The 23,340-nt window shown below is 41.8% G+C and overlaps 1 protein-coding gene across 1 annotated transcript in view; it reads right to left on the minus strand.

Annotated features, from left to right (window-relative positions):
- PEBP4 (phosphatidylethanolamine binding protein 4) overlaps nt 1-23,340 on the minus strand; it is a 218,170-nt gene that overhangs the window by 33,552 nt on the left and 161,278 nt on the right. Inside the window, exons 5-6 of the mRNA XM_020780332.3 lie at nt 10,579-10,624; nt 2,373-2,489 (exon numbers count right to left, since the gene is read on the minus strand). Of these exons, the coding sequence (XP_020635991.2) occupies nt 2,373-2,489; nt 10,579-10,624 (163 nt within the window). The remainder of the gene's footprint in view (nt 1-2,372; nt 2,490-10,578; nt 10,625-23,340) is intronic.

Below are 23,340 nucleotides of genomic sequence, written 5' to 3' on the forward strand. Positions count from 1 at the left end.
TCTTGCAGCCCTCCATTTAGCATATAGATTTGTGAAAACATGTTTTTATTTGAAAATAGGCCACGTCCTAAACTCATGTGGAGCATTACTCTTAACAAATTCTCCTATTGAAAGCTTGTAATCTAGCTCCTGTTGCTGACAGGAAAAGATGCTCCCCTTGAAACGGTGTGGTACAGATTCATAACATCCTTTTAATGTTATGACCATGCTCTTCCCCAAGCCACCTCTTCTTTTGCACACGCGCACACACACACGCACACACACATCCCAATTTGGCTTAAGATGAGTGGTGGTGATGGAAAAGGCTATTTTGTCCTGTGTTTGTCTTTCAACTGAATGAAGGCAAAATTTAAAAGAAAGGGGGGAAAGGCTAAGCTGTTTTTTTTCCTAGGCTACTGTCAATCCTAATTGGGACAGAGCTATAATTTGCCATATTGCAACAGCATTTGTACTGATGCATATTAGCCTCTCAGTAGCCTCTAACATTTATCCAGAGCTCAGAAATAGTACAGCAACAGCATTACTTAGCAATGCATTACTTTTGGGGGTAATGAGAGGGCAGTCTTTGGAAAACAAAGTGTGTGTGTTTGTGTGTGTGAGTGTGTGTGAGTGTGTGTGGTTTTTAAGAGGTTAGGTAAAGGTAAAGGTTCCCCTTGACAATTTGTCCAGTTGTGTCAGACTCTAGGGGATGGTGCTCATCCCCGTTTCCAAACCATAGAGCCAGCATTTGTCCGAAGACAATCTTCCATGGTCACGTGGCCAGCGTGACTAGACACAGAATGCTGTTACCTTGCCACCGTGGTGGTACCTATTTATCTATTCACATTTTTGCATTTTACATGCTTTCGAGGTTAAAAACAAATTAAAGGCAATTCATCAGTAATTAATTAGTATTATTGCTAACTCTAGTTGTTAAAGCTTTAAGTATAACATAAAGTTAATGTTACTTTTTGCAGTGGTTTTCCAGAGCTCGCCATTTATTGTAATTTATTTTATTTATTACATTTTTATGTACCTTTCTCCCAATGAAATTAAGACAGTTGTGAGGGGGATGTGCCCATTCACCAAACCACCCTGAAAGCACAGGCAGAGAAGCCATGCTGGTCTCTCAGGAAAGCTGGGAGGAGGGAAGCCCATAGGTCACTGGGGAGATGGGACATGGGGAACAGCCAACAGGACAGGATGAGGACCCATCAGCAGTGTTAAAGGAGGGCGGAGGTGAAGCTGGGACTCCCAGTGAAGATTAAACCAAGGAACAGGAGACCTGGGGGGCTGCAGTGAATGACTGAAGCCCGTCCTTTGTGCTCCTGAGGAACCGACTTGTGAGGAGGACAATGACTCTTGCCAAGAGCCAGCCAGCTAGGAGTTGAGGCCAAGGAAGAGGGACATCCAACATCTCAGTCCCAGAAAAAACTCTAAAACCAGTGGCTCTGTGGCATCCGAGATATCCTACAGGTCCCATAGTCCCAGCCCCCATTCAACTAAGGCACTGGTGGCAGAAATGCTAGTGCGGGAGGAGGAGGCCTTCCAAAGAGCCGGAGGACTGCCAGCGCTTTCCAACAACCTGTACCAGCCCTCATTGAAAGGTACCACGCCCAAGTTCCAGACTGGGCTCCTTTATTGCAAAAGCTTCACTGACCTCAGTGATGGAAACTGAGGCCAGGACAGAAGGGACTGTGTCCAAGAGACTAGTGCAAACAGCTCCGCTCCCTGGCATTCAGGACAGCACTGATGGTGAGCCACTGTGGAAAGCGCCTGTTCTAAAACACAGTGATCTCACCAACAACTTGGAGACGATGGAATTATTGGCAGGAGACCCCAAGGCCACTGGTCTCTTGGGGACCTGGGCAGCGGGCCTCACAACAGCATAGAAAGCAGTTGCCCTTTCATCTGACTCATCTTCACAATCACTTTGGATAGTGGGAATCAATGACTGGCCCAAGATTACCTAGAAAGCCGAGTTTGGGTTGAACCTGGATTTCCGCATTTCTGATGCAACCATGCTAGCCACTGTACCACAATTCTAGGTTACATCTTCACTCTCTGTATGAACCCACTTCATGTAAGGACTGACTTAACTCAGCCGTTTTATCTTTCTGACTGATCCGGCTGAAAAAAGCACATGGTCACCCTTATCCAACTGGCAGTGAGAATTCACAGCTGATGCCAACAGTTATTTGCATATCCCCCCCCCCCCCCAATTTTTAATCACTTCAAAAACATTCCCTATAAGAAATTCTGTCATGCAGGAAACAGAGACAGGGAAATTGATGGGAAGGAAATGATATGCTGATGTTCCTCCCACAAATAATCTCCTTTAAAAAAAAATAAATCTGAACTTTGCTTCATGCACAAAGTGGAGGAATCTCTACCTGTTGATGCACTTTCCTCAGGACTCAAGGTAATGGCTTGATCAGCTGGTTGTTCATAAAGGAGGAATTGGTAGCGGTGATAACCACTTTGTGATGGTGGTGTGGGTCGGCGGTAATCTGGATACAGAAAGCAGAAGAGGGATGTTTAAAGCAGGCATTAAATGTGTTCTTTTACTACAGACTGATCCTGTGACCATCCAAGATAAGGTTACATTGTAATAGGGATCAGCAGATGTTGCTCTCTTTCTATCCATTTGCAATTGTTCTATTTTTCAAATTCATATAATTTCTTTTTAATTCTCCCCCCCCTCCTGGGGGTTTCTAGATCAGTTTCACTAATTATCTTGATGTCCCCTTCACAGTTTCTCTGTATTTTAACTCTATAATGCTCTATTACAACATTTCATCAGATTTTAAGACAAGAATACTTTATTTTATTCTCATTACAGTCCAGATCCATCGTCAGAGGCTGTATTAAGTCATCATTAGGACCCTGTCATGTCTCTTACACAGGACAGTTACAAAGCAGTTAGGAAGCAGATGCAGATATGGTGGTATAAATTTCACACATTCCTATGAAACACCTGGTTTCTATGTGCAAGCTCTATTACTTTCTCTACTCTTCCCTCCACTTGCTAGAGTTTCCTCTGGTATTTGGCTCTTTGCCATTTAATCACAAGCATCCACTTGTCTCTCAGAAAAAAACCTCCTTTTTACCTCACCTGTTTCCCCCATCAAGTCAAGTGCAGAGCATTTCCTTCACTCTGCTCCCTAAATCCCATTTCTTTTTGCCCCTCTTAACCCATGTATATCCAAGTAGAAAACATCCAAGGCCACCCCCACCATATTCTCAGAGGGAGTCATTTACATTTCTTACAGTTTCTGTCTCTTTCTTATTACAACATACAGAGAATCCATCATATTGTTCAACATTCTTCAGCTTCTCCCCCAAACAAACATTTTCTCCCTCAGTTTTTTCCTCTCGTATGTTGTCAACATCTGCCACCTTCTGTCTCTTTCTTTTTTCCACAGGCCCCTGTTATGCTTTTAATTGCACCTGAAAGTACCATCATTATTGTGTTATTATTATGCTCCTACCCAAGATGAAAATTGCTACCACATATTGATTAGAAATAGAGCAAGTTCCTCTCTCAAATGCATATGATCAAAATTCAGTCCAAAATATTATCCAAACACATGTCAGATGTTGTGGCTTAACTCAGAGATGTGTCTCCTTCCTTGGTGATGAGGGACTTCCCAAGTTCTTGTATATTTGTTTTCCATATCTAGCAAATTATACTTAGAATACTTTATCACTGACATATAACAGTGCTTAATATTTTGACAGTAGAGTAGTTGCAAGCTGACGTACAACACTTTTTGTCATTATTTGGAAATTGGCTACCAGAACTTGGTATCTGAAAACTTTTATATAAATTCAGAGTTGTTACCAAGTTGTCTAAATGTGCACACGTGCGCGTGTACATACGCGCACGCACGCACGCACGCACGCACGCACGCACGCACACGCACACACACACACACACAGAGAGAGAGAGAGAGAGAGAGAGAGTTGTCTTGCAGAAAGCTTACTTCTGGAAGAACGTATACTGCTTCTGCACTCTGGTCTCAGGGCATAGCCCCAGGACCCCTAGTAGGCAAGGGAGAGGGACAGCAGGTGCCTATGAGGGAGCAAGCTGATGAGGGCCACCTGTAAGGAGGAGAAGGGGGAAGGTGGGAGGCTGGGATAAAAGAGGAGGAATTGAGGGCTTCCTTCAGAGAAACAGAGGGAGAGACAGAGAACAAAGAGGAGAAGGAGGAGATGTTGGGAGAGATCATCAATGCTTGGGATCCCCAATTCTGAGCCTTGGCTGAGGGGGAGAGTGATAGGGGAAAAAGACCCCCAGGCTGAAGTCCCTGAGCCCCACCCATTTGGGTAGAAGAAAGTCCACAGTCAAGACACCCGAGGGCCAGGACTCCAGGAGCTTACCTCTGAGACAACCTTGGCACCTGCATCACCCAACAGGAGCAAGGACACCCACTCTGACCCAGCTACAGTGCTGGTGACAGAAGCTCCAAGGTGAGAGGCACAGGAGGCTCCAAGAGGAGCAGAGGAGTGGGCACCAGTAACCCCACCCAGCCCTACTAGCTGTTCTTGAAAGGTATTTGATCAGGGTCAGGAATTATCCTCCTTTCCCCCTTTCAAGAGACCAGGGTTCTCAGGGCCTCCTGTGGCTTTAACAGGAGACACTCTTGAAAAGACAATCCCTGCAGGGTTGGGACAGAGAACTCAACCCTCCAGGAAACTCCTGGAGGACGTTAAGGACAGTGTTCCTGTTCCTGTTGGTTTCCCAGTTGCAATAAAGTATATTCTTGGTCATCCTCCCAACCTGGAGCCAATGGGATTATTGCTGGGAGACTTGGCCACCACTGGAACCAATGGAGGTGGGTCTAGCAGTGCTCACATTAATGTACAGAATTGCTGTTTAAACTGGAAGAAACCTATCTGGAGGAAGAAAAATTGATATGTAAGACACAGTGTCCCAAAATAGGAACGAGTATCCAATAACTGTACAATAAAGCCTTGCTGGGCTGATGATTAAATCAGCCCCTCCACAGAAAAATCACAGGAAATATAACTCCAAGCAGTCCCATTCAATGGAGTCAGTTTCCCAGGATGTGGGGAGCAATCAACTGAACATTAGACATGAATACCACCCACACAAAGAGCTACCTGTGACAGGAAATCATATTGACACTTAGAAATCAACTACACCTTGCCTTTGTTCTGCCTGTAAGTCTCCCAGAGTTTAGGAGGCTGATTGGCCCTTTTCATACAGAAGTATACTTGAATATCTACCAGCTCATGCGGGAGTCACTTTCTTTATTTGTTGGTTCTTGAGCAGATCTAGGAAGTAGGCAGACTCGACATCAACAGATTTACAATTACAAGCCCACATTCTCATTCTGGGATAAGAGAAGTAAGTGTTAGCACATCCTGCTCCTGGAAGCTCTTTGCTGAAATACTGCTGATAGGATTGCCGAGTCAGCAGCCGCCAGTTCCCTGAGATTTTAGGGACAAAACCTGAAACCAGGGCGCAGACCCCTGTGGAGTCATGAGGGGCAGGCAACTGGCGGGAGAGGAAGGTTTGGGCTTGCCTCTTTGTTGCCACGTGATGCTGGTGTACTAGCATCCATGCCTTGCTCCAAATGGCAGAATTGGTCGTGTGTACGTAAGCATGGCGAAAACCAGAAGCTTTCTTTGTACTGCTCCAGCTAGAATAACAGTACTCCTCAGCTATTTTTTTTTTACATATTCCTTTTAATTTCTAGTTTAACCCCCTACTTCCTTCCTTCATTTTATCTCCACAAAATTCCATGGGGCCAACCAAGCATAATAAAAACAACTACCCTAAAGTTACACGATGAGCTTCATGATTTAGTTGGCATTCGTACCTAGAAATCCAAGCCCTACACTCCAAAATCAGCAAAAAAAAGTGTGGCAAAGTACTCGCATCATATTTAAGTTCTGGACAGCATCTGGTAGCTGTTGCTGTCATAAAGAATTTTGCTTTCTATTGCTGTACATCACTTTCCCTGTGGATTTGACCACAACAAGAGGATTAAAATCTGCATTTGTGTCTGAAAGGATGCTAGTCACAAAGTAAGCGCCAGACCTCTCTTTCGCTCCCCAGGTTCAAATACTGCTAAAAGTCCTGCTATTTCGGCATCCATATACTTATCCAGTACATGGGTTATTGTAGGTAATCAGCAGGTAGAAGCTACATTTGATTCCTGAAGAGCTCAGACTTAAATTAAAGCAAAGCATTGCTTGCTGTCAACCTTTTATACATTGCTAGGAGATGACAGTTGCTCCCCTCCCCCAAAATGTGTTGCGGAAAAAGAGCCTAATACCAAGCAGAGCTATTATGTATGCAGATGCTCCCTAACTGTTAAAAACCGGAATCATAGCTCGGAGGGCATTTCAGGCTGGATTCAAGAAAAGAGAATGTGATGTGAAGGGACTGGAGAGGCTAACATTCCTCCACATCCTAATCAAATCGAGAGGGGGTAATCCATCTCTGTTCAACAGCACCTCAGATGATTAAAACCACTTAATGTAAATTGCTTAAATTCACAGCTGATGCACTTTCTTCCTCTCCCCTCCTTTTTGCCACAATAAACTGAACCACGTCCCTGAGTTCTCACTGGTGGCCTAAACTAAATTCTGTATTTATTTACAGTATCTATTTACTTTATCCCTTCTTTCTCCTTAAAAAGACAATATTTAAAAGCTAAAATCAAGAAGTATTGGTAGGATTAAGAAAATCAGAAAAGTCTCCCTTTGCCCATGGAAGGACAGCAAAGATGGGTCCAGCCTGGTGACCAGTGGGAGGGAGGTCCAGAGTTTGAGAGCAGTGATGGAGAAAGCACTCTTGTGTGTCCTCCCCACAGAGGCGGTGGTGGGACTGATGATCTTAACACCTCATCAGGCTCATAAAGGGAGATGTTGTCTATCTGTTTCTCACTGGAAAGTCTGAACTATCATGAAATTACTCCTGAGAGATGGGTGGCATTACGATGGGGCACACACTTGACACTTCTTCATTTTCTGGTATTACTTAAAGAAACGATCTGTATTGGCTCTGCCTTTTGAAAATACAGTATTTCCCACTTGCTGTTCAAATATTGAGATTGCCCAATATTTGGGGGAATCCTCACCATTGCTGCATCCACCTCTGTTTGAAAGCCTGGGCATTCAGCACATACCCACATGATGCTGCACAGCATATTCCAATGAAATTTCCTACCCCATCCATGATCCTCCTGTAAAACCTCAGAGTGCTACATGGAGTTGCTGGACTGTGATATAAATGGAACCTTCAGTTTGTTTATTGATACTTATTTTTTGTCAATTTCATTTGCAATTAAAAGCAAAGAAGTTAAATGACCATGCTTTAAAAACTTTTTTTACCCTGTTAAGCATGTAACAAAGAGACATGGTATGGTATATTCAAGAGGAGTAACGCATAACCCTGAGTGCTCACTGGAAGGACAGATTCTGAAGCTGAGGCTCCAATACTTTGGCCATCTCATGAGAAGAAAAGACTCCCTGGAAAAGCCCCTGATGCTGGGAAAGTGTGAAGGCAAGAGGACAGTGTCATTGAAGCGACCAACATGACTTTGACCCAACTCCGGGAGGCAGTGGAAGACAAGAGAGCCTGGCGTGCTCTGGTCCATGGGGTCACAAAGAGTCAGACAGGACTTAACGACTAAACAACAACAAACACATAAACTTTTACAAATAATTATTTATGTATTTGTTTTTACAAAAGCACCCAGGAATTGGAGGGAGTGTTGCTTAACTGCCTGTTTGCAGGGAACTGACTGACATGTGTTCACTTACGGCTTAATTACTTGGTAAGATATCATCTGCTACTGTTCCAGCCCAAGGACCATGACATCTAACTTATGCAATCAGGAAAGTAAAGAAGAGAAAGAGAAAAATGCTGGGAAGAAGAATGGGGGGAAATGAAGTTATATGGTCTTAAACCTTAATGACTTACAGTTGGAACTGAGCAATTAAAAAAAGCCATAGAACATGTGGAATATTTATTTACTTATTTGGCTAATATTCCACCATTCCCCCAGAACTGTAATTTTAAGTGGCTCACAACAAGATTAAAAACCGATACAGACAAAAACAAGCCAAATATTATAATACTGAAACATGTAAACCAATTATAATATTAAAACACAATGAATTAGAAGGCAATTTAAATATGTGACTGTGCGTGCACACACAATACAGCACAAATCTTTTTTTTTAAAAGCCCTTTTGTGGCAACCAATCGATTAACAAAAGCCAGCATGAATAAAAATATCTTTGCCTGCTCACGTTTAGGACAAGAGGGAGGAAGCCAGCCTAGCCTTTCTTAAAAATGGTATTCCACAGCCTGTGATTAACCAATGAAAAGGTCTTCCAGTGTGTGTTTTGAGAATGGAAAATTAGATAAAAAGAATAAGTCCTTTTAAAAGGAATTCAATACATCATGACTGGTGGTAGGTGTATCTCTCATTACTTGTTATGCTTCTAGTACTTTGTAATATCTATGACAATTTTGTAAGCAAAGTCCACGAAGCACCTGAAAATACAATTTAAGAGCTAGTGGCTTGTGCTTTTGGGAAAAGTTCCTCTTTCAGGTTACTACTCCCAGAATATCCTTGTTAAATAACCACTATATATAATTTGTAGAGGCGATACTTCCTATCTCTAGTATGTGTAGATACTAACCATCCAAAAGAAAAAGCCTTTTGGGCTTATTTAATTTTCTTGCAATAAGAGCAAGAAATTCCAAGGAGTGATCAGTAAGAATCTCATAGGACTGATAACTGTAGAAAACCTCTGCACAAAGTACAAGAAACAATCTCCTCTAGCCCAGCTATTATTAAGTAACACAGACTGGCCAGAATCCTATTCAGGATTTATGTTAATGTAAATCCGGGAGGCAGTGGAAGACAGGAGGGCCTGCCTGGTGTGCTCTGGTCCATGGGGTCACAAAGAGTCGGAGATGACTTAACGACTAAACAACAACAACTATAAATGTAATTGTGTAAATCCTGGCAGCAAGTTGCTACTAATTAATGTTATGTTGCTGCTCCTATTCCCAGCTGCATGTCAGTTGTACCAATTCCTTACTAAGCCGCAATTGATCACTGCAATTTATGCAGTTAATGCTTATGATGGTATATAGATTTTGGTCAAGCATCTATTTGCACGTATGTACATTTAAATTTTCAGTTGCTCACCATTGGCTTCCTCCCCACATTGTCCATAGTAGGAACAAACAAGCAGCCCAAACGTACTGATTGAAAGCTAACTAAAGTTGCAACTAGACATGGAATTTTGGCATGATCCAAGTCACATTTAAAAGTCTCTTATCTTTGTGTGATCTGTTTTATCTTGGCTGTCCTTCCATTCACATTGGAAATGTTTCTTCTCCCACAAGAACGATCCAGACAGCACTTCAGATTACTCTGATTTTCTCTTTTGATTACTGATACCCCAGCTCGTTTCCTCACCTTTTGTCACAGTTGTCATTCCATGAGCTGTAGCCACTCCCCCCCCCCTTTTTGTTTAATTTAGTGAGTGGCATAGCATTACAACAATACATCAACCTAGCATGGACACTCCTTTATATATGAAATAGTGCTGTGTCATTTAGGAAAATATTTTTTAAAAATGTGAGAAGAAAAAAATAGAGGAGAGTTTTTTTTTCTGCCATCCTATTGTCACAATCTACTGTATGCATCACAGGGTTGTCAATGAAGAGAATTATATTTAGGAGTGAATTAAGCAACCACACAGACTTCAGAATGAGATACTCAGGAGTGCTATTAATGCACCAAATAAACTGCAACCCTAGCCCTGTGCCAGGAAGGAGCAGGACATCTCATAAAAGGGGTGGGATGTATTGCTCTTACATGTGTTTGCCAAAAAGCAGGGCGAAACAAACTGCCCCAAATGTGAACAAAATTGTTAGCTTTATGCCTGTCTGATTGCCCACTAAGTAAAAAAAAAATCTTGGCTACCAACACCTGCTTAAGAATGGAAGCAGAGACAGGAAAATTGAAGAGTGGGCCAGATTGATGGGCTGAATGATGTTGTGGGGACTAGGCTCCACTCCCAAGCCCTGCCTTCTCTAATTTCATCTGGCACTGCTCCTCCCCAGACATCCGTTTTTTTTCCTTATGTTGAAGGAAACACAGACTTCCATGCCTTTCTATGCACAAAGAATGTCCTTCTTGTCTCTGACACTGATTGTATGAAAAGATGGATATTTCCTGTGTACAGAAAGGCATGGAAGTCTGCGTCTAAAAGGAGCAGCCCACTGTCCTGTTTACCTTACCCATGGGAACGGAGGAGAGGCAGAACAGCCGTGCTGTTATCACGAAGCAGAGATATGAGCTAGATCCCTCCACTCTCCTCTCCTTGCCTTCCTAGCTACGGAATATTAGGTTAGGCCCAAGCAGTTCCTCTTGCTGCACTTAAAAGGTTTATAGCCATCTCTGACTTGGAAGCAAAATAACATATACGAGTTGGAACCCACAACTCCATACAAAAATAAGCACCCTAGAAACCTATATACTTTTACAAAAAAAATTCTGGGGATGTAAATGTAGACAGTATTCAGTTTATGCTTACCTGATAGTACATGGCCTTTCAGATTCCCATTCTTCAGGTCACCACCCTAAAATGAGAATGTAGATTTTATTTATTTTACTTGTTATTTGTTTTAAATGTATGTGTCACTGAACAAAAGAATTTACCACAGCACTAGACAACACAAAACCAAAACTGTGCAATACAATGCAATAAAATGTAGTGTTAAAGTAAGACAACAATCAATTTCACATATTTAACAGAAGAGCCAACAGCACATTCAATGAGCAAAAACGAATCTGGGAACTCAGTTAGCAAAAAATGAATCTGGGAAAGCCTGGGTGGACAGAAACATTTTTATCATGTGCCAAGTGGTCCACATCGGTGGTGTATGCCTGAAATTAACTTGGTTGAGTGTGCTAAAATAAACAAGCATTCATTCATTTCTGTTTCATTATTTTCACCATTGTGTAGAACAGTACATACTGTATGCATACTATTTCAGAAGAAAATGTGGCAGATACAATAAAACAAAACCTGTTATATCCACACTACCAGCCAGTGTGACCGATTTTCCACCTCTAAACATGCCAGCACACCTGATCCAGTGTGGGACAGGAGAAAAATCCCAGTATCCAAATGCCAATCAGGATACGGGTCAAAACTTCCTATCCAGCCCCATAGGCGACCAGATAAACTCACACTAGAATAAAGGGTGGGCGGGTGAGTGCCAGCAAAGGAAGAGGAAGAGGAGAGGGGGGAACGGCCCTTAAGTAACTGAGCGTCCCCCCCATCTCCTATGCTAATCTTGTGATACCAGAAGTCTCGCACTATCCGGGAGGGAGGCAAAGGCGAGTCATGCTGCTGAGGTTCGGCTCAGCAGCGGCTCAAACATTCTTTGAGGTTACTTCACTCTCTTTCTTTTCAACCTTGCCTTTTCTCAAAACCCGCCTGACACATTGGTTTGTATCTAACCTAAGCAAGAAAGGATGGGGAGGGCAAATGTGTTGGTGGAGACTATAGTTTGCTTGCTACTTTATATTTAAAGTGTCAATGTCTTGTACATGGCAGCCCAGCAGACTGTACAATGCCTCTGAATCACAGGCTGTGCTGTCACTGTGGAATAGAGGGACTGACAGACGAATCACGTTGGCCCTGTTATCTCGGCAACAGGTTGCTAAGAGGGCTAGAAAATCTTACTTTAAAAGCCTTGTCACCATTGTGTGCACAGGAATTCAGGCAGTGGCTAATTAATATCTTTGCAATGGCAAAAAGGTCACTGCAGTTTCAGAAAGCACATAGAATAGCAAACAGAGAGCAGGTACAGGACACCTGCAACCCTAGCAAGGGCAACCTGCACATTTCTGAGCGGTATCTTTCCAGGATGTTAATCAACAACAAAGCCCCAGCAATGTCAATGCCATCACCAGGTGCTTCATATATGATGCTAAAAAGAGTATTTGACTTTATCTCCTACTTTCTTGCATGTAACATATGAATACTATTATTAGAGAGAATTCAAAAGAAATGTTCTCAAAGGTACTGTGTCTCCTAAGTGGCTTTTATGTTCATGCCATAGGAACTGATTTAATCCTCCTGCATCTACAAAAAACACTTTATAAGTCTAGTCGGGGGATCAAGTACCCTCCAATTATTCATAGCTACAACAGCAGTGAAATAGTTTGCTGTCAAGGTCTGAAAAAATAATTAAAAATAATAAATAAGATTTATAATTAATATGTAATATATTAAATTAATATTTAATATTTACTATATAAGATTATTAAATAATATTATTTATGGACAACAGCAAAAATTACATAAGCTTGGCACCTGAGGGAAAGTAATGACCCCAGTGTTACTCATACAGTGTTTCTTTCAACTAAAAAACCTCCTAGAGGTGTATGAAAAGAAGTTAGCAACAGCTTCATCCATGTTAAGTAGCCATTTGTTGGGATCTGTGGCTTTTAGTATGTTGAGCTCATTTAGGCTAGAATCCTAAGTACTGTACACTTACTAGGCATACACTGTACAACTTCCTTCTGAGTGAACAAGTATAGAATTGTGCTAGTAGAAACCCAAACATTTGGATATACAGTATTTTATTAACTTTTACTGAAATCTAAAGTACCTAAAGTAGCCTCAATCAACCCTTAAGTAAAACATACAGATTATCTCTTTATAAGCAGATACTAGAGGTGTCCAGCAGATCAAGTTAGGGAAGAACTTTCATCTTCTGTTTATATCCCTTTATACAGACCTTTGAGGTAAGTTATGTTTCCAAAATGCAGGACTGTTCCCCACTGTTAAGTTTGCTGTTCAACAGACATTCAACAATTACAGACAATTCTGACTTCCTCATGTCTCTATCCATATTATTATTTAGCAGTCTGCAAGCAGGAGTTACGTTGAAGTGTATGCTTGGGTATAGAAACGTTAGACAGTTAGGTGTACGTTTTTAAAAATTGTAGGTATGTACGTAGCTAAAAAAAATGGTGCAATGATCACCTCCAGAGCTCAAAACACATGAAATAGGGGTGTATGCATTTCTTAAAGACACAATTAGGGACACGGACATCACTGATAAAAGGAGACTTGAATTGCTGTACACCCAGTCATTTGCATCTGACTTCACACTGAGTTATTGACAGAGTTGCAGTATTACCAGGATATACCAGGTGGCACTAACCAAGATAACTTCCCTGAGAGATGAAGACGCCAAGCAATAAAACAGTGTTGATAGCAGAATAGTCGTATTATTTACAGAATATATACATACATGTACAGCTTATTCCTTGTTTCCAGTCCTGAAGTCATACACAGCAGTTTCCACAGAGTTCAATGCATAAATCAGAGTCAAAGTCCTTATAAATTAGTTCAGCAGTCAGATACCATATGTTCAGTCCAGTAGCCAGAGTTCTTCTTCCAATACACAGCACAAAGACACGGCTTCTTCCAGGATACTCCAGCACAGCAAGACAACGACAGCACTCCACAACAACACCAACCCACAGAGTGTGTGTTCTAGGTCTGCTAGCTTTATCCCAGGGTTATCCAATCCTGGGATTTCTTCCTCAGCTGTTACAATTAATTCAGCTGTATACATTCTAGCCTTACTTCTTTCTACAGCACTGGTTCTAACAAACACTTATTTCATTGTACAAAATTGTATTCAACAATTCCTCCAGGTTTATCTTAAACCTGTCAATTATGGTTGTAAAAGTATTATTATATTGTTATTCAATAGACAATCCTCAACTGATTTTAGCAGCCATGGACTGAATTGTTTGTTAATATATACCCCATTCTTATGCAGGCCTAGTAACTGCCCAAGCACTTAAAAATTTGATACAAAGTCATAGAAATGCTCATTGCAGAGAGATGCTAATCCTGTTTTTTTTTTTATGCTGGCTCTCAGATTCCCCAAATACTCTCCAAAGAAGGCTATAGGAAAATCTGAACACAAAATACCTAAGTTACAAACACAGAAGTAGGAATCATTTTCTCTCTCTCTTACTGTAATAAAACATCTTTACAACTAACTTTACCTTACCCATCCACCCCCAAAACCCAAGAAGAGAGTGATAAGGCTACACAGGCTGAACAGTGTGTATGTGGCTGTCTTTTGAGTGGTTTAGGTTTCCGACTGCAGAGCCAGAGGATGGGACTTATGTCTTCTTGAAAGGGGCTGGACTCAATGATCCACAGGGTCCCTTCCAGCTGTGCAATTCTAAGATGATGATGATGATGATGATGATGATTAAGGCAGCAATCACAAACCTATATATTTTGGAACAAGCTGCATTGAAAATATCAGAGGAGGTTTTACTTCTGAGTGGAATTCTATAGGATTAAATTCCTAGTAAGGAAACTTGAATTGGCCAGTTTTGACTCCTTTAATAAGGAAAGTAGATGTGTTTCCCCTCCCCCAGGATATAGAGGATCTTGGCAAGAGCACAGTGTGTTTCCTCATTCCACTTCAATTACTGACTGCAAACTGCCCGCCCACTGTGCAGCTTTCTAGTCCCTTACTGATGACTCCGCCTGACCCTATGAGAGCACTGGGTCAGAAGTACACTGCTATGAGTGCAGGAAGAGATGATTTAATCTTTTCATCCACTTCTTCCCATTTATCAGAAGAAATAAATCACTTCACTGTGTGCCTGCCAAGTGTATGTGGAGGCAATGGAAAAGGGAGCTGGGATTGCCATGCCTCTCTGAGATTTGCCTCTTTGGAAATCATTTCCTGGCACGTGTTCTCAGCTTTGCTCTCTGCCACCAGGCTATCACTTGGGAGTCGATTTCCATGGAAGGGCTGATGAACATCTCAGCACAGCACTAAACAGTATAATAGTAAATAGTAACCTAAATATAGCAGCATAGCGCTTTTAAGAGAAATTGCAGTAGCCACTCACTAAAGATATGAACGCCCTTGCTCCAGTTCATTAGTGTTCATTTAACTCCCCAGTTCCAGAATATTCCCTCCTATAATTAAAAATAAAGGCATCAAGTCTTCCAGGTTGCAAGAACCTGGACAATTCTGCTGCCTGGTTAAATCTGCAACAGAGGTGACAGATTAAGTTTTTAAGAAGAAATAATCTATTGGAATGGTGGCCTTGGGGAATCACTGCATCTTATTATGATGCCTGCAAATGTAGTCAAATTTTACCCAATCAGAACTTTGTCAGTGTTATTTTTTTAGGTCTGTTAACTCTGGCCTTTCCAACTAGGTGCTCTCCACTAGTGTAGGACTACAACTTCCATCATTCCCAACCAGCTATTGCTTTCTAAAACTTTTATATCCATCTTAATAAATTCTTGCTATCCCTTTTGAATATCATTCCTGTAAGCATGATGGGATGCCAACATTTTAGTAAGTAATGTGAAAATATTACGGGCATTACAGATACCGACAGAAGCTTCTGGTCTTGATTGATTGATTGATTGATTGATTGATTGATTGATTGATTGATTGATTGATTGATTGATTGATTGAATTTCTATCCCACCCATCTAGAACAAAGGTCCTTGGCAATTATTTCCAGAGACTTAAAATTTTAGGAAACTATCAGCAAAATGTAGAGATCACTCACATTCTATTAATAACCAGTGCTACTTGAGATATTTCCTAAATGTTACCAAAATGTTTATCTCACTTTCTGATGGAACTTTACTATAATATATCATATGTATGGCTCTTTACAGTGTACAAAACATTTCACATACAATATTTCAATTATACTTATCACAACCTGATTAATATTACTCTGCATATGGTGTATGGATCCACTTCAGTCAAGGTATAGATCACAGCCTCCTAGGCTCTCTCTCTCACATACACAAACAAATATCAGTACTTTGCTTCATCTTCAATAACTGTTCTGGAATGAGCCTTAGATAAGGAACATCTGTGTTAGCTACTCAGAGAATGACATACTGTTGGATCACTACATCTTTACATGCAATTCTCTATCTAATAGGCATACCTAATCAACGGATAGCAGTGCTATGGATGTAAAGTTAGACATGAGACTGGTATTTACCACCTAGGACCTTGTTTGAATATATCAGATAATTATCCAATATGGGACAATTTAAAAAGCGTCAACTCTACTAGCTTTCTGTATCATCTGACAGTGCACTACAGAATTGTTAGCCAGATTGCAGGAGGCCTGCGCAAGCAGAACTTACACGAGAGCAAATGAGATCACCATCCAGCAGTGATTTTAAAAACAATCAAACAAACCAGAAAGCAAGATTTTTTTTTTTCCGTCTCTGTCAACACTAGTTTCAGGCCAGTATTGTATGGGCACTAGGATGCAGTACTAAATATCATGAGTACAAGGGAATTTGAATGAAATTGGGGTTTTAGAAATTGTATGCTTGTCTACTCAAAAACAATTTTCTTTTCTAGCATGATATTTAATAAACATACTACGACTCCTTTTGTTGTTACTGTTATTTACAGTGTCAACACCCAGCCAAGGAACATCAACAGCAATAGCAACTCCCACAGGTTAACATTCTAAAGAGACACCATCGTACATGACAGGGGAAAGGCCAAATGAAAGGGAGAAGCAGAGGCCAAGGGGAGCAGAAGAGGTGTGTTTACAGCTATTATTTAAACCGTTTTGAGGAGGAGTGATGTGGATGTCAAGAGGCAGTGTGTTCTAGAGGTAAGGAAGTAAGCAAGAAACAATAGAGAAATGAAATTAAATAGGGGGTAGGGTTGGAAGGAGAAGAATACTGGTAGAATGAAGACAACAAGACAGCAACTATAGAGAAAGAAAAATAAATAAAAGAGAACCAAAGAACCAAGAAACTGAGAAGCAAACAGTACAAAAAATCTAAGAAACAGACCACTTTGGACAAAAATGGACCTATATTTTTACTGTATGTTTCAATATACAGCCAAATGTCTGCATTTATGTCCAGTGCTAGCCTGTTGCAGCAAATTATAGATTAAGTCCAAAGAAGAAGATTCCCAAAGGGAGCTGTCATTCTTCATAAAGCCTTCCAAAGCTGTTTTATTTTCCCCTGCATTTTCTCTAATGGCTAAACACACAAGAGCTTGTTGGTTGGGAGCTAGGCTTGGCTATGACACGTCAATGCCACCCAGGATGTGCAAATTTTACTTTAATAGTGCTGTCAATGTGTTGTCTGCTTGGAGGCTACTCAGCTGTAAATGCCCAAAGAGATTCACATATCACCGCATGGCCACTGCTGTCCCCAACATGAGTTAAGTTAATGGACACTGATGTGCTGCCATGCTTATTAATGCCCACTGATAACAACATTAATGTTTCTTAATGACACCATTTGGTTTTAATGTGACAATTTTTTTCATCCTGAGAATGCTGTCTGTGGTCAGCTCTAAGGAGAGGAGGAGGGAAGGCATGAGGCCAGCTAAAAGAAAGGGCTAGATTTATTTATTTAAAGTGTTTTAATCCCACCTTACTCCTTAAAAAGAACCCTCTTACACGTTCCACATGGAAGTATGTGTGGTGCTACACGGGGGGGGGGGGGGGGGGAGGGGTGAGTCTTTAAATATGCCCTATTTTTCTGTGGGACATTATCTTCCTGAAGAGCCTTTTTCTAATTTGACAGCAAAGCATAAGCCTTCCGATTCCTAGTGCCTCTTATAGGGCAACACACTGGCTTTATGAAAAAGATCTTATTGAACAAAATATATATAAAAGAGGGCAGACTGAGAATCCAGATGCTTGAGGCAACTGGAGTCCCTAGTTTCTCTTTGCTGTTAATTTGGGACTTGGACAGTTATAGGGGTGGAAAAAGGAGAAGGTTGGTAAGTTGAAAGAGAATTAATATAGTTTGTGTCTAGAGATAGGCATGAACCACTGGTTTGATGGTTCGTCTTGGTTTGCTGAGTACTCCAACAGGTGATTGGTGGTTCAGCACCCTGCCTCCTCTGGCATTTGCCCATCAGGGGGTGCACCAGGAGGAGGCAGGACAGGGAAGCCAGGATGCTGCTTTCACCTGGGTGCCCACTGGAGGAGGTGGGGTGTTGAACCACCAAACACCTGTTGCAGTGCTCAGCGACTGGTGGTTTGTACCCACCCTATCTTGTGTCCTGTCAAAACTGAGCACAAGGCCTTGGATTCTAGGAGATGGTATTTCAACAATGAACTCAGTTCCAGGGAAGTTTTCAGACTGGTGGCAAATTAAGTTAAAATGGGTAGGAAATACATGTATTGATTAACTATCTTTTGAAGCAACCAATTCCTCAGTTACATTTAAATGAATGCATACATTACCCAAACTTTCAGGTGCTTTTCTGAATAGGAAAACCAATAAAAACTGAACAAGCAAACCAATAAAAACTGCTGCCGTCATTTTCCCCCACTTTGTTGTATGAATCAGAACAACAACAAAAAAAACTTCAAAAGAACAAGAAAATTCAAGTGTGCCCTTAAATAGCACTTTTAAAATTATTTTTGTTTCAAATTGCACAGCACACAGATGCCTTCTGCAGATGGCTGCAGTTGCTAGAAAACATGCAGTGATAAAACAGAACATCCTGCTGAATTGCTAAGGGTCCAAAAGGATGCCTGCATGGGGAGTGGAGAAGGGCAATGGGACAGGATCACCACCAGCAGGGCAGATGGTTTTAAAGCAGGGATGGGAACTTTGGGCACGTGGGTCTAATACAGCCAATGGAAGGTCCCCATGTGGCCTGCCAACTCCCTCCTGGTCTTACTTGAAATCAGCAATAAAAGATAAGAGGGTTCCACTGAACAGTGCAATGAGACTTCTGAAAGCCCCCCCCCCCCCGGGTGTTTATTGTAGGTTTTTTAAAGCCTAACTCAGAGGGGGCATTTGGAGAGGTTACTGTTGGGATGGAAGGGTAGACTTTCCCCTCCCCAACACAATCCACTCTGCTGAAAAATCACTTCTGTAATACATGCAAATACTGTATGAGCCCCCCCCCCCCGATTCTCTCATTACAGGGGTTTCAAGGTGCAAAATATTCAGGAGTAGTTCATGGCGTTCTTCTAGGCTGCAATGACAAAAGGTATCTTGTGCCATACTGTTGTTTGGGAAAGATCCTCTACCAGTTTCACTTTTCAGTACTGAGACTCCTCAGTAGCTGCCCTTCAGGTTCCCATCAGGACTGGGAATTTCAAGTCTTTTCTGCTGAGGTGACTACAGTATTTGTCATAAAGAGAGTGGATGCATCTTAGGCCGAAATCTCAGCTTTACCTATTCCTCATTGGGTGACCCTACTAGACATCCAGACTCATAACAGAGTCCAGCCTTTTGACAACATTGCTGTCAGCTTCTTTGACACACTCAGATCTCCTCACCATGTTAACTTGTGCATCAGAGAGGAGGGCTCCTTGAAAAAGACAATAATGGTGGGAAAAGTTGAAGATAAGAGGGAAAAAAGGGAAGACAAAATATGAAACGGAATGACTCAGTAAAGGAAGCCGTAGTCTTGAGCAGGGCTGTTAAGAAAAGGACCTTTCGGTGGCCACTCGTTCACGGGGGCTCTGTAAGTCAGAAGTGACTTGATAGCAAATGCTTATGTATGAGAGAAACAGAGGGAGAGGATGAGTGAATGTGGTCTGCGCAACCATGATGGAACTGCATACAAGCAGTGAGATGCTCTTTGCACTGCTAGCATGTGATCCCAACATGTTTGCCTAGAACCCAGTTCACTACTCTGGCAGAAAAAAAGGTTCCTCACTACTGATCCAACACAACTACAAACATATCTCTTTTCTATACAGTAGAGTGCCAGATACTGTACAGTACTGAACGTATCACTGGTGCTAAACATGTATTAATGAGATAGTCATAATAATAACAACAGATTGCTTCAAGACAGTCACACAACTTGTTGTCTAGCTGCAAGATTTACTGAGATCAGGCTTTTTGGCTATTTGTTCCATGGATTGAAAAGTACTGTGGGAGTGTGTTGGGGAGAGGGCAAAGGTAGTGACTCATTTTTTCTTTTTGGTGCTTTCCTTACAGTCAGTCATGCTCAGAACATGTCCATTCCCGATCTAGATGGGGGCAAGCTGGGAAGAGAGGAGGGAACGAGGAAGGGAGATGGGCAGAAGTAAAGACTTTCTAGGCAAGGAAGGAAAGTGGGTGTGGGAATTGACACAATAGCTGGCAGAAGCCCAGGACAAACAGATGACTGGGTTGTGATATCTGTGAATGAAAACAGATCTAGTTTGTTACTCACTCACTCCTCCACCCTCACCCCGCTAGCTTTCCAGTTAGCAGCTGGGACATCAAGAAAACAAGCAGCACGCACTGCAAGACAAGACAGAGTAGAACCTCTCATTCCCTTGGCACTCTCTTCTAACTGCTTGCTCTGTTGTGTGGGCTTTGTTCCACCATGTGGTTACAATGCTGGGTTGCTGCTGTTTTTACAAAATGCTGATATGATTAAACAACAATTTATGACTTGGCAGAGTTACTCTCTGAACAAGCTGCTGCTTCCCCCATTGCTTGCTGAAATGCCTGATTAGTAGAAGAAGGCACCTTCAAGGTTTGTCAAGTCAAGAAATCAAATATGTTATTATTCCACATATTTTCCCTTGTATACACTACAATTAGCATGAGACTAGGTATGAGTTATGAAACGGCTCTTATCATCAAAAGGAGAAGGATGGCATGGGCAAAACCAGGATGAATGGAATAAAACACTCAACAGTTCTCCCACAAGCCCTCTCTAAGGTTGAATTTTTTTTAAATAATTGGCAATTATGCAGATGACTACAGAGATTGTTATTTAGATGATAGGTACTCATCTCATTCAGACTGTGCCTTATTGGTTTTTCCTCTTTTTCCAAAGCAATGGAGAGTGTCCAAGATGGATATAAGCTACTGATAGCTAAATAATATACAGAAAATATCAACTTGGGCAGATGTTGCAAGCAGCGGTCATCATATATGTGACCGGGCATAGTTCAGAATTAGAGATGGCAACAAACCGGTAAAACAGTGTCACATTTTATTCTGTGGGCAGGCATGTTTCCCTGAAGTGCCACAAAATGAATCATGAAACAGCCCAATTCATTGCAGATTTTTTTGGGGGGTGGATTTGTTTTGTGCTGTACCCATTGCATCAGGAGAGATGTAAATATACTCTAAGATATTTTGCATGCAACCTGTTTCCTGATCCTAAATGAAATCCTCACTGTATCCAGTTGCTAGGTTGTCAGATTACAGGGTTCAGAAGAACTGTTACTCAGATATGGAGGGTCTGACATCAGTCAGAGCAGATTAAACTGAACTAAACGAGTTGGCTTGGTATATGATGGCAGCTCACACATAGAGCATCTAGCAGCAGCCCAACTTGAAACAGTGGTCGCAAAAGTTATTTTCGAGGACTACAACTCCCAGAATCCTCTAGCTAGTATGGTTACTCTGTTAAATGTACTTTACTGCTTTGAATGTGTTTCATTGTTGCTTTTGTTTACCATCTTTAGTGTGGTATTTGTTCGATTCTTTCAGTACTATATTCTCAATGCTGTTAGCTTTTCATTAGCTTTTAATGATATAATCTGCCTTGGGAACTTTCTAAGAAGAAAGGCAGGGTAAAAACATTTTAAATGAACATTTTAAACAAACAAATATTTCAGGCCCGTTTATTGGGGATGGTTTAAGGTTTAGTCAGTTGATCTTGATATATGTAGTGGGCTGGAGATGTGGGACTTTTAGTGCTGCTACATCACTGGAGTTTATGCTTGGGTGCAGACTGATTTTCATATGCATTACTGCAGAGGACTCTTGTTCTGCCTGGGCCTTCTTGTTCATTTATCATCTCTTGCCACTGTCTTCCTTTTATCACTTCCCCCTATCGGGCTCTCCAGCTTAGCCACTGTGAATAGAGATGGGCATGAACATCAGTTTGGAGGTTCCTGCTGGTTCTTCACTGGTGTGGCACCACAGGCTCTGTACATTCCTTTCCCCCATCCCCTGGCCAGCTCCCCCACTCACCAGCTGGCATGTGCTGCTCTTCTCCTGCTCTTCGTGTGATTGTCCAGTTACAGCAGGAGCTTGTGCTCCCCTCCTTTGCCTCCTCCAGCAGCTGCCCACACAAAAGCAGTGTTACAGGAATCCCTGACTTTCCTCCTCCTCCTCTGAGTGGGCAGCTGCCAGAGGAGGGAAGCACAAGCTCCTGCTGTGACTGAACAATCATGCAAAGAGGAGAAGAGCAGTGCATGCCAGCTGATGAATTGGGGAGGGGGCTGGCTGGGGGGGGGAAGGAACATGTGGCCCCTTTGGTGCTGCACTGACAAACTAGCACAAACCTTCAAACTGAGGTTTTATGACTAGAAAAGACAGGCTGCTCCTCAGAGAGACCTAAAGTTTGTCTACTCCACAAACCTGTTTCCTGCAACAGCCAGCTAGATTCTTCCAGGAGGCTTATACACAGGGCATGAAGACACAGCCCCTTCCTGCCAGTGCTATTCAGAAGCTAATTCTGAAGTGAATTACTTCTGAACCTAGATGTTCTGCTTAGTTACCATGGTCCATAGCACTGATTAGCCTATCCATAGAAACTATTTAACAATTGCCTCTTCAGCTCTCTGAAAGGTGAAAACCCAAATAGCACCACAATTACCGTAAGTAGATCTTCTGGGAAATTCAGACCTCCCAGATATTTAAGTTCTGTCCATGCCACAAAATCCTGAAGGACCAGTAACATTTTTGGCTCTTGCAGTGGGTCTAGCTACTGAAAGGAAATTACAAAGACCTGTATAAACATTTACTTGGCCAACTTCCAAATCATCTCTTTTTTGGTCTTATTAGTTAAGGAACGTAGCAAGGTTGGGTGGATGACTCTCAATTTAGATTTTAGGCCCCAGACTCAGACCTCTTTGCAAAAAGCTAAACTAGTCCCTCTGCCATTGTTTTAATGGACATTTTACAGATTAGCCCAGTCAAGTTCTGCCAATTGTATCATTTCAAAAAATGTTCTGGACTATAGATTTCCAGAACTAATTCGTGCACTGCCTTGCATCCCTGCTGGCTAGTATGCAGAACTGTAAATTTTTTACAGTGCAATACTTAGCTAACATTGTCTAAACACTAAATAGAAAGTTGCCGCCAGAAATAACATACTTGGGAAACTGTCTGGGCCAGACTGGACTGCACACCCACAAACAATAAGAGCAGCTTTGTCCACTGCAGAATATGCAATAACCACATGGTATAAATCAGCATATGTCAAACATGTGTATGTAACTCTTAATGAAACTTGAAGGATTATTTCTGGCTGCCTGAAACCTACCCCCATGGGAAAAGTCTATTGTTTGGCTGGCA

The sequence above is a fragment of the Pogona vitticeps genome, chromosome 8 (genome assembly GCF_051106095.1).
Source record: "Pogona vitticeps strain Pit_001003342236 chromosome 8, PviZW2.1, whole genome shotgun sequence".
Taxonomy (NCBI): Eukaryota; Metazoa; Chordata; class Lepidosauria; order Squamata; family Agamidae; genus Pogona; species Pogona vitticeps.